The 12,858-nt window shown below is 39.2% G+C and overlaps 1 protein-coding gene across 3 annotated transcripts; it reads left to right on the plus strand.

Moving 5' to 3' along the window:
- Positions 1-5,686: 5,686 nt before the first annotated feature.
- Positions 5,687-12,475, plus strand: etf1a (eukaryotic translation termination factor 1a). Of its 3 annotated transcripts, none has more exons than XM_026358480.1 (11): positions 5,687-5,828; positions 6,213-6,323; positions 7,618-7,793; positions 8,732-8,871; positions 8,964-9,102; positions 9,188-9,378; positions 9,707-9,836; positions 9,916-10,089; positions 10,184-10,248; positions 10,361-10,508; positions 11,700-12,475. In XM_026358480.1, exons 2-11 carry the CDS (start codon positions 6,238-6,240, stop codon positions 11,780-11,782), a joined length of 1,332 nt encoding a protein of 443 aa, XP_026214265.1. In that variant the 5' UTR covers positions 5,687-5,828; positions 6,213-6,237; the 3' UTR covers positions 11,783-12,475. The 3 variants fall into 3 exon arrangements, with proteins under 3 accessions (XP_026214265.1, XP_026214266.1, XP_026214268.1); XM_026358481.1 differs by having other exon boundaries at positions 5,692-5,824; XM_026358483.1 differs by lacking the exon at positions 5,687-5,828 and adding an exon at positions 5,964-6,098.
- The last annotated feature ends 383 nt before the right edge of the window (positions 12,476-12,858 follow it).

The raw sequence follows: 12,858 nt of genomic DNA on the forward strand, positions 1-12,858 counted from the left end.
AAATTGATTTGTACACTTTTCTACAGGCACACAGCTGCAGTTTTAAAAGCGGGGTAAAAATATAACCCACACAGTTAATTTACGCTAATGTGAATGTGAGTAATACATTTAGGAGAGTTCTATACAAATTCTTACACTCTGTAGTGTATGAATGTCACACAAATGGCATCGATTTTTGATCATTCCCATCATCATTCATCGAAGTAAACTCACCTCACCAGACATACCTTTGTCTTCATTTAATATGCTGTTATAAATCTATTGAACTGATATCGCCCTTTTGTAGTCAATTTGATTAATGCAGCTAAAAAAAATCTATTTTCCACCTTTACCACTTCCCATCTTTTTTCAGTCTGCCTGTTGTCATGGCTCCGATGTAATGTCTGAAATCACATTATATATATGTTCTAATTCAAGGAGCCAAAGCAACACACCCAAATAAAAATATGTAATGTTAATGTTTCAGAACAGCTATATTTCTTTATACACAAGTGCATATGTGTCAACATGCATGTCCAAACATTACCAGTCATTCCAGTTCTCCAATATAGTTTGCTGGCAAAAATGTTGCACAGGCAAAGCTGTGAGATTGATTGGAGCATCTGGTAATCTCTCTTTGGGGAGTGGCATCCAAGCTTTATCTGCTGTATGTTTTGCCTGCAACACAGCACTGTCCTCCAGGCTGACGATGCCAGATAGTGCGTTGTTTGTTCAAGCAACCCCGCCTTTATTTTCATACGCAGAGGTCTATACATATTAAAGTAAAAGAAAATGAAGTTCTGAAGTCTAATTTTAACAGCAAAATACAGTGAAGTCTTCTCTGCCTGAAGCACAAAAGACACTTGGATTATAGCTTGGGTCAGTGAGTGGTGTAGACCAGCTGGTTCATATTACCTTTGGGTTTAACCCCTTTCCAATGCATCATTAAGATTGACTGTGTGTCCTGGCCTCTAAATTGAGGTTATTGGTCTTAATCCACTGTGCTGATAAACTTCTAATAGTCTACAGTGTGCAGACATGAAGCATGTCTCGCCCTATGCCTCAAAAGACCTCATTTATATTTATGACAACCTTGACTCTCCATTCTTGATTAATCCACTTAATATTAGAACGCAGATCCGTAAATCTCCCTCTGCCTCTGTGGAGAGCAGAGATGTGACAAGAATGTCAACTTTGAGATTTGCAAAGAAACACACACACACATTCAAGCACCCATGCCACTGCAATCCCAAATCTTTTTTTACTTGTCCCAAAACTAAAAACTCACCGTGGTGCAGCAGATGGCTGGCAGACACCCACAGTTGCACATTCTCACGCCCATACAACACATCCTAAGAAGATTTTGGTTAAGTCATAAGCAAGCTATTGAAATGCTGATGGTTATGATCCTCTCTTTCACTAGGTAGGACAGAGAAAGAGAGCCTGAGAGACAGACACACAGTGAGTCTCAGATTAGCTAGTCAGCAGAGAATAAGTTCTGCTTAATTCCTTCAGAGGAGTTCAAAGGTTTCTTCATCTTGGTTGAGGGCTGTGTTGCACGCGCTGAAGAGCAAGTTTTCATGGGAGGAGGAGAAACATCAAAGTTTAACACATCAGTGACATCACTGTTACAGGACTTACAGAAGCGATGTCACAGAACTTAGATTTATTTTATGCTTAAGCATTTTAGTGACATATTTTAGTTAATCTTCACAGGTGAGATGTTTGTCCTGTTTGACATGCTGCAAAGAAACGTTACCTCATTTACAGCGTGTTCATAGATCTGTGATTATATAACTCTCTGCTGTTTCTGCAAGTGTCCAATTAGGTGCTTCCTCACTTCCTCTGTGTTTGCACCCCCCACACACAGCAATACTGTCCTTGAATACCCCTGAGAGTCCCTCATTCCACCTTCACTCATCTCCTTCTCCCCTCAGCTCTACTTAAACAGATGGTCACAGATGCAAAAAAGAAGCCTTGTGAACCTGGAGGCATCTGTTTTGGGTCATGCTCTCCACAACTCTCCCAAATGCACCACGCACACACATACCGCGATTTTCTTTCTTACTGATGGCCTGGTCACTATAGCAGAAGGACTATCACCGCTGTAACGGAATTACCTGAACAGGATATTAAAGCTGTCTGTTTATACAGTAGAGTGCAATGTGACAGTAAGGAAAAAGCAGCCATATAGGCTTCACCTGCCACAAATGAATTATAATACTTTATTGAATATGTGAGTGCAATATTTCACCCACTACATTGACTTTGGCTGTAACCTGTTGCTAATGAATCTACAGAAACTTTGATAAACCTAATAAAATGTGATGTTCTTTAAGTTCTTCTGTAAAGACATGGCTATTGTTGTGGTATCCTGATAACAAAAAACTATCTGTATCTGAATTGTTGATTCTCATAACATCCTGAAACAATGACCTAAGAACTTGAGCGGTTTGTATTCTTTGCTGTTGTCATGATTGGAAATCCATATGTTTTATCTGATGTATATAAGAGGATTAAACAACCTGTCGAAATTCAAAGCTTTCCTAAATGCCTGTGTGATGACCAGGTGAAAAGAGGAGTGGCAGTCCTGACCAGGACAGCTCCCATCCACAGTACAGCAAGCACCATCCATTTCAAGGCGACAGATCATTACAGCTCTGATGGTTGGCAGATGGTGATGAATTTGTGCTGATACTCGTGCTGGGCAATTTGGGAGGCAGTCAGTTGCACAAACTGCTATGTCGGTTTTTCACCGTTATGTAGACATCGTGAAGTACCAGATACTGGCAGAAACTACACACACCTCGTCCCACTCCCATAGCTCACCTGAGATAGAGGTAATACCACAAGGATAATCCTTGGGTTTGTTGCTCCATACAAAAAGAGATGCTTCTGCTTATGGAAACATCAACAGTATAGTTCACTATAAACTATGACCAATACCCAGCGCATAGCAACAAATTGCATACCACAATTAGTGAAACAAATACAAACAAAAGTTCAGACTTCTGAGCATCCCATTGATCTGCAGGTATGTAATGTTACTTTGTCAATAATTATTAGCTGTAGACTCCATTCACTTTTCTCTTAACCAATGCTGTCATCTAGTGGTCTAAACCTGTACAGACTCTATATTAGTTCACTGCTTCATGTGAAAGAAACAATGTGTGCTTCTATGCAGATGCAGATCTTCTATTGACAGAGGAAATATGTCATATTTTGTGTCCATATACGGTGCCTGTCCAAAAAAAAAATAAGAAAAAAGCTAAACACACTTATATTTTGTTGGACTACCATTAGCTTTAAATACAGTATCGATTTACTGTGGCATCCTTTCAATAAGCTTCTTCAATGTCACTACATTTATTCCCGTCCAGAGTTGCATTCATTTTTTGCTAAACCTTGTATTGATGATGGGAGAGTCGGACCACTGCACAAAGTCTTCACCAGTACATTCTGAAGATTCTCAATGGAGTTAAGGTCTAGACTCTGTGGTGGCCAATCCTTGTGTGAAAAAAACACTCTTTCACAATTTCAGCCCAATGAATCCTGGCATTGTCATCTTGGAATATGCCTGTGCCATCAGGGAAGAAAGATCCATTGATGGAATAACCTGGTCATTCAGTATATTCAGGTAGTCAATTGACCTTCTTACCCTGATGTGCCCATCACTCTGGAACAGGGTAAATCTAGACTCATCAGACCACATGACTTCCACTGGACAATCTCCTCAGATGTTTTCTTTGTATGATTCATGCCAATAATTTTTCCCTTCTGAAACAGAACATCTTTTCCTTGAACACAGGATGTGTCTTCCGACATGGTTGTTTAGTAAATGAGAAGCTACTCACTTTATCAGTTAGGGTTAAATAACTTATTGCCAGATGAAACATAATCATCCATGCAGTAAATAACCAGTGGGAGGCTCATTAAAAACACAACAGACACACAACACAACTTTGACATAGAAATACAGTGATATACTCACTCAGGTTAACTAATCATTTAATAATCATGTACTAAAGAAATAATAGGAAAGGACACAATTTCATCTAAAAGTCAGGTGAAATGACTCTATAGAATTAATTATATTACCAAATACAACACATAGCACTGACTTCTTTTTAGTTACATGTAAATATATTTATTACTTAGCATGATGTAAACATAGATTATAGTTTTGTCAATTTTTGTTTTTATATTATCTTTACAAATCTCAGAAACAAACTTTGAGAAAAGCTGGATTATTTTGCTTATATGACTGCATCTACAGAAAACTTGGCAGAAATGTCATTGTTGTGTTGCTGGCTTACCTCTAACCTCTACTTACACTCTATTCATGCCTCAATTTTAGGCTTAGAGATACCTCACCCAGCATCTCACCTGATGATTTGCATCTGCATTGTCAGCCTCAACAGCAGAAGGAAATCAAATTACTGAACCACCTGGCTTCAAACACCTCGCTAGATTTTTTTGTAATAGAAAAGGTTTCTGTACTATCAGTCACACTGATTGGACAGCTGACCTTTCTCTAATTTGAAATGTCCCACTCAACAGATTGGATGCCACACTGTCCCAACATACAGGCTAACAATATGGCTGAACACTGCTGACTTATAAGTACAAAGGAGGACAGTTATGTCAGGAATAGAAACAAAAGTATATAATATTATATGGGTTTGTTTCTGTCTGGAATATAATTTATTTGGAAAACATATTTTCTAAGTGCCCAGCAGATGTCACTCTTCATACTAAATATTTCATAAAACACTTTTAGTCTATTGTAGCCTAATAAATTTACAAATCTATTTAACAAAGGACCAAAATGCGTCAGAATATGAAAATAAACTCAAGGAATGTAAATCCAAACTCAATTGGATTTACATTCCTTGACCTATCAGAACTAGTTCAAATTTATGTGACCAAAACTGCACATTTACCAGAGCCCATCTCTACTTAGGCCAAAGCGTTGGGCATTGATTCACTACTTACACACACTTATGTTTAGTACTATATGTAAAATATATATGTATATATATGTAACTATATGTAAAATCCCTAAAAAGATAATGAAAATAAAGAAAGTATATATATGCATCTTATCACAGTAATAAAGCCTAATGGAAACAGAAGCCATTCATTATATTTTGCTTTCCTTTTTTTTTTACCCTTTTCTTATATCTGGCGTTATTTGTGAACTGCAATTGAAAACTACCGCTTTCATTATTTGAATTGCACTTTCTTTTCCACTACTATATAATAGATCACGTCATTTTGTCATTTTCCTTTTTCATACGCTACAAGTAAGAATAAGGGGTGATAGAACAGCCTACAAAGGAACACTGTGCCATAATGATTTGCAAATAAATCAATAAAAGCTTTAGACTTATACGTATAAAGAACTGAACCAATGAGTCCGAATACCGAGGTCTTTAGCTTTAAGCAAAGAAAAAAAACAGGAAACCAACGGTCTGCTGGTTTTTCACAAACTACTGATTTCACAGAGGTCAGCTGAGTTTTCGGCCGACTATCTCCAAATACAAATCCCAAAATTCATAGTTGCACAGCCCCGCCCATGTTTGACGCTATTCATGCTCCATCCAATTGTTGTTTAGATTGTCTTGATTGACAACCAAACCAAAAGATGCCATTGGTTTCTATGTGGTTTCCAGGAAGTGAACGCCACAATTCTAACCACCTCCCACATGTGAGTCTTGTCGATGGCACCACGCGCACTGTGTGGAGGAGAGAGGAACCGGTCTGGAAGGCAACGTCATTCCTCGGACCACCGACTCGACGTAGCGCAGCAGACAGAGAGCGGAGCGGAGCGGCGTTGTCCGAGGCAGGTACCGTACGGACTCCATTTATGCTGCTATGTACTTAGTGCCGAAAAAACTCGAAGTTTGATTGCATGTGGTTTCCAGGGGAACAGAAGAAAAGTAGGTCGTATTAGATAAGAACAGGGTGGACGCTAGGGCCTGGCAGACTGTAGGCCTGTTATTCTCCGCGCACTGTACTGACAAACCCATCCCGGGTAAGGTCTTTCCCTCACGGTCAGTTCTGCTTCCAGCACTGGTCAGGTGCCTTAACAGACACCGCGCCACTAGTTTGGAGAGGTACCTGGTTCAGCTTGAAGTTGAGACTAGTATTTTGTCAGCCTGAACGTTGGTCTAAACTTTTTCCTGACCGGTTTAACGCATATGTTTTACTTTTTTTCCACCTCTTTTCAGGTGCTGAAGCGATTACAGCAGAAAGATGGCGGACGACCCCAGCGCGGCAGACAGGAACGTGGAGATATGGAAAATAAAGAAGCTGATCAAGAGTTTGGAAGCTGCCCGTGGGTAAGAGCTAAAGTGTTGATACTGTGGTTGGGCTACATGTACTACAGTTTATGGTTTCGAGTGATGGTATGAATGTGAACCTCCGCAACAGCTGGAAATCGGATAAGCGGGGCCGAATTTGGGAGTGGTTAGCTTAGCATAGCTAACTTAGCTTACCCTAGCCTAGCTGCTAGCACGCTAATTGCTAAGCGGCAATTACTGTCGAAATATTGGAAACATTGTGTTATTTCGGAATAATTTGTGGGTTTTTTTAATGATCTGCCTTTGTGTATTGTGAGAGACATTGGGGTGAACACTGCCTCCAGTCTAACGGAGAGCATACAGGTTGTAACGTTAGTGCTAGCTGTGTTGCTAATGAAAGTCGCTAATAGACGTCATCTCTGGAAAGAGGCCGCCATGGGTGTCTTTAACAAGAAAGCACGTTGATGAGAAAGGAAGGCCGGCTAGCGTACTGTTGCACTTCCACATGATCTGATACACGCATTTCTCAGCCTCAAATGACGTGTGTTTGTTTTATAATTTCAAGTGTAGATTATACGAACGGTCTTAATTAAGTCCGTTTAGTTGGCTACCTCATGGCAGCCCAGCTGCTCAGCGTTACGTTAAAGCTTTACAGGTTAGAAAAGGGTCAGATACAAAGCATTCCAGACCAACTGTTTCCTGAAGGGTCACTGTGACTTCTTGTATTTTAAAGCACGATATGTGAAATGTGGTTATTGCCATCAATGTCTTGTAGCTTGCTCTGCGGCAGCTTGGCGTGTAGTGTAGAATTTGCTGTTCTGTGCTTCACCGCCAGCCATGTCACACACAGTTGACCATTTGCCCTATATTCATCTAGCTGCTGCTGCTACCTTCCCCTGTGTGTGTAGTGTCAGCCTGCTTTGGGATTCTGTCTTTTGACAGTGATGGTGAATAGAGAAACATCAGTGTGGTTCTGAAACTCAACTCTTGGCTTCAAGGACAGCGTGTGTATACTTTGTAAATGAAAGCCACCTTGTTTGTGTCAACTTGTCAAGGTTATAGGTAATTGAGAGTTGGGGTGATAGATAATAAAGTAAAACCAGCCAAAGTTGTAGTTCTAGTTGACTATAAGCCATGTGTCATTTTGACAGATAAATTATGGTGTTCATCCTGTTACACACTAGTAGTGGTTTCCCTAAAAGAATTTCCCCATCACGGGATAAATAAAGTCTATCTTTTAAGTTTTTAATGTGTTGCTATCTTATAATATCTTGTAAATGTGAGTGCTAAAGTCTTTATGTAAACATTAACATTTAATTATCTCTTTGTATAGTAATGGCACCAGCATGATCTCACTGATCATCCCCCCTAAGGACCAGATATCCAGAGTGGCCAAGATGTTGGCTGATGAGTTTGGCACTGCTTCCAACATCAAGAGCCGAGTCAACAGGCTCTCTGTGCTCGGGGCCATCACCTCTGTACAGCAAAGACTAAAACTCTACAACAAGGGTATGTATATATACTAGGTCCAGATTCATAAACACCCTGACCGCTCTAAGGCATAAACAACTGTAGTGTTGTTACATGTACAATCCTACATTCAGGTAGACATTTGGTCTAAAACCTAGTAGGATTTAAACAGACATTTGCTCTGTGTGTCGGGGGTGCATTCTTCATTTGAATGGCAAGAGTGCATATACGTAGCTAGGACCAGCATCATGAGGCCTCAGCAAAAAAAAAAAAAAAACAGAGGCAAAATTGGATGTGGTTCAACTTTTAACAATGCAACATGACATCATCCAACAAATGCTTTGCTTACTAATCATGTATGAGCACATTTTTAAAGTATTGTTATGTAACACAAATAAAATAGATGCTCCCATTATAAATTAAAGAAATCCTTAATTTTAGCATCTAATAATCTTTATCTCCCTAAATTAATTCTCTGTATTAGCCTATATCACATTTCATTGTGTCATTGCTGTGTGAAAGAACATACCCCACCAACACAGCTCCTTTGCCTTGATTCAGTGTCAGGCAATGTCTGTCTGAACCAGAACTTTTCTGTGCTTGCTACTACATAGTATTTTTGTACCTACCAGCACTTGCTACGAATGTGTCCCATTCTACTAAAGGAGAAGAGCTACTTTTTTTCTCTGAGAACAAATGTATCCAGCTAACGGATGAGAGGACAGTGTTTATTTGTTAAAAGATTTGGTGATTATAAGATTGAACTTCAAAATGAGGGGGTATGCTATCTATCTGTAACACACCAGACGGTATCAGATTGTCATGTCCCTCTAGAACTTTTGAATCCACATATAGGGACGTTTCTGACACTCAGAAAATTATTAATATTCTGCTAGCTTATTTTTCAGATATTATGTATGGATTAAAAACTTTAACGTTTATCTGATTTCTAGCATCTGACTTTTCTCCTCTTTCAGTGCCACCCAATGGTTTGGTTGTGTACTGTGGCACCATTGTGACAGAGGAAGGCAAAGAGAAGAAAGTCAATATCGACTTTGAGCCTTTTAAGCCAATCAACACTTCTCTGTACCTCTGCGACAACAAGTTCCACACTGAGGTGAGAGCATTTGCTCGTTTGCATACAACATGTCTAATTTATTTTTGTTATCCTCTTATCATCAATTTCATCCTTTGCTCTCTCTAACACAGGCATTGACAGCCTTGCTCTCTGACGACAGTAAGTTTGGCTTTATTGTCATTGACGGTAGTGGGGCACTGTTTGGCACATTGCAGGGCAACACCAGGGAGGTGCTGCACAAGTTCACTGTGGACCTACCTAAGAAGCACGGTACTGACTCATAATGCTCACAACTTGTGGCTTTTAGTTTTGATCATAAACATTCTAAAGATTGTGTCTCTCATGTTTCTTTCAGGCAGAGGAGGACAGTCTGCTCTGCGTTTCGCTCGTTTGAGAATGGAAAAGAGACACAACTATGTGAGAAAAGTAGCTGAGACGGCTGTCCAGCTCTTTGTGTCCAACGACAAAGTTAATGTGGCAGGAATGGTCTTGGCTGGTTCTGCCGACTTTAAGACTGAGCTTAGTCAGTCTGACATGTTTGACCCAGTGAGTGTGCTTACTTGAAATATTAACAATCATGACTATTATGTATTTGAATGTGTTTCTAAATAGTTTACAAACTAAACTACAGAGCGTTTTTAATTTGTCACAACAAAATATTCTGCATAACTATCTGTAATGTCTCTCTACCAAAGAGAGGCATTTAATTTGATTAAAACAGTAGAAAATATAATGGGTATTATTTAGATAGAAAAATAGATAGAAAATATATTAATCTTTCAGCGTACTGGCTTTTGGGAGAAAGGGATATGCTTATAAATATAATGTCCACCTGTATGTTTGTATAACCTATGTACGTATTTGTTTTCTACAGAGGTTACAGGCCAAGGTTCTGAAGCTGGTGGACATCTCCTATGGAGGAGAGAATGGTTTCAATCAGGCTATTGAGCTGTCAGCTGAGGTTCTTTCTAATGTCAAGTTCATCCAGGAAAAGAAGCTCATAGGTGAGTTATGCTGTTGGAATAGCTGTTTTTAGGTCCTAGCATTTGGAGTTCTTTCCCTAATAGTTGTGCCTCTTCATAGGGAGGTACTTCGATGAGATCAGTCAGGACACGGGGAAGTACTGTTTTGGTGTCGAGGACACACTCAAAGCCCTGGAGATGGGAGCAGTGGAGATCCTCATAGTCTATGAGAACTTAGACACTATGCGTTACATTCTACGTGTGCATGGGGCTGAGAGCAACGGAGCAGAGAACGGTACACAAACCAAATATTTATTATTAAAGAAAAACATCATGATCAGTATTGAGGCCCTATAATTAATAAAAAAAAAATGTTCTTTACCTTTTAGATGAGAAGACTTTGTACTTAACGCCAGAGCAGGAGAAAGACAAGTCTCACTTCACAGACAAAGAGGTAAGAGCAGCAATTGATGACGGATACCTGTAATTTAGTTTAGACCTTTTACCCATCTTACCCATCATGCCAAGTGTTTCTGACTCTGGTCTTTTTTTCTTTTTTTTTTTAGACGGGGCAGGAACATGAGCTCATTGAGAGTATGCCACTGCTGGAGTGGTTTGCCAACAATTACAAGAAGTTTGGAGCTACATTGGAGATAGTCACAGACAAGAGCCAGGAGGGATCCCAGTTCGTCAAGGGCTTTGGAGGCATTGGTGGTGAGCACACTGATGTTTACCGTAGAGCATATGACACTTGAATCTTTACAGCAAACACAGATGAATGTATGATTTGTTTGCCCAGTGTTTGTTTCATGCTGTAACTTTGTTACAGAGCTTAGCGAGAACATGCACTTTCAGCTCGTGGGATTAGGTTGAAACCTCCATATTTGTACCATGCTGAAGATGGCTGTAGGCAAAATATAAAGGGTGTCTTAGAAATGCGTTTTCTTTTCGTTCACTACATCCAACTTTGCTTTTTAGGAAACATGTTTTATTACATGCTGCGGACCACATACCAACTGCCGTACCTAAGCTTTACAATTGCAAGACTGGCACATTTACACAAACTGTAGATTATAACCTAAATGTAGAAGTTAATGGTTACAACTAATTCTGCTTAGAAGATGCCATTCAAGACCACTTTGAACACACTTAACATATTGTATAATCTTACTACAGTAGAGCACAGCAATATGCTTATTGATAACAGTAGCGGGACAGACTCTTCTGTTCTTCTTCTCTTGAGTCACATTTCTCCTGACATTTGCCCATTAAGTTTCTGCAAAGAATACACGTGGTATAAAAATAAGGCATAGTAGAGGCAAATTATCAGCAACTTACGGTAATCGTCTCTTTTCTTTGGTTATTAAAGTTTCACAATGTCCCTTCTCTCAAGTGTTTGAATGTAGCTTTTAAGTGTTTGTATACCCTTAAGTGTGATTCATCTTGCCATCAGTGCCCTAATAAATTAGAGTATCCAAAATTTAACATGGTTTCCTGCCACAGCAAAGATTTGTTTATACTCATTAGCTTCTAGTATTATCATGCAGAACGTTTAGCAGAACAAATCAAAAATAGACGTTGGAAAAGCAAGTTAAATTAGTTTCATAGTAGCTGATTTTATTAATGAAATTAGGAAAAGTTCAAACGTTTACTTTTAAATTTTACTTTTACTTTTTAGTTTTGTTGCTTTTGTCATTCAGAAAGTAGCACTTGAAAAAGAGCTTTTCAAGAATGTGCATGCAGTTTAAGATAATACTCCCCCCCCCCCATAAATAATGGAGCTTAGCACATGATAATACAGATACTTACTTGACGTTACTTTAATGGTGCCACAGTGTAACAGAACATAACATGCTGGCAACCTATTGTTTTACCATTGTTAATTTGTCCTCTGTTGTTTCTCAGGTATCTTGCGGTACAGGGTGGACTTCCAGGGCATGGAGTACCAAGGAGAGGACGATGAGTTCTTTGATTTGGATGACTACTAGGTAGTCGGGGACTGATATTGGGAGAAAAAAAGAAAAGCAAAGGAATGAATGGAAAAAAAAATGAGGAAAGAAAAATGCCACCTCTCTTGCAGCAAGTGAGAGGTGCAACCGTGTTGACCATATATATGACAGACACACCTTCCAATTAACCTGTCGCATACACAAACTTGCACATACATTTCATCTGTACACATGACAAAATACATCACAAAGGCTGAAGAGGAGTGAGATTTTCTTTCATCCAGAGAGGGAGAAAGCCCTTCCTGAATAAATCCCTGCCTTAGAGTGCTGGTTCCTTCCCCTAGTTGGATTGGACTCGACTCATTCTGTTTTTTTTTTTTTTTATTTTATTTTTGTTTTTGTTTTTTTTTCCCTTCTCCCCTCCATTTTGAATGAACACAACAGCAAGTTCCCAGATTCCTCGCTGCCCCTAACCCGGTCTGAAGATGAACTTTGGACTCACTCCTCACATATAGAAAAATATATTTTCCTTTCTTGTCTCATCTCATCATGTCCCTGCCCTCTCTCTCTTATCCCTTCTATGCTTTTTTTTTTTTTTTTTTTTTTTTTTGCATTTCATTTTTTTACTGGTAACTGCTGCTGTTGTATTTTATGAGAGTGGGGGATTTTTTTTACCTGGGTTTCTGTAGAGAAAGGGGGACAAAGTATTAAATTTGAACTGCTGAAAACCATTGCTACCTCCTCATCTGCTGTGGTCTCTATCCTGTGCCGTCTGTCCTATTCCTGACCTTTTTTTTCCTGAGAACAGCTGATTTTGTTTTGACAATGCTGCGTGAGCAATAAGTATACATGTCTACTTTTAAGGCATTCTGTTGTTTAATTGAATAATCAGGATACGTCTTCTCATGCAGGAAGCAAAAACACCATATATTTTTGATATGGGAAGTAATTAGTGCTCTTCTCAAATAAGACTTTATTAATTACTAGATTTCACTTATCAGATATGTGGTAGCATTTAACCTCTGAAAGCTTATTGTAGCCAGAAAGTAGTTGAAAACCTACATTTGTCAGCTCACTCATGTGGATATAATTGTAAATGTGATATGTTTATATGG

Source organism: Anabas testudineus, chromosome 10 (genome assembly GCF_900324465.2).
Source record: "Anabas testudineus chromosome 10, fAnaTes1.2, whole genome shotgun sequence".
NCBI lineage: Eukaryota > Metazoa > Chordata > Actinopteri > Anabantiformes > Anabantidae > Anabas > Anabas testudineus.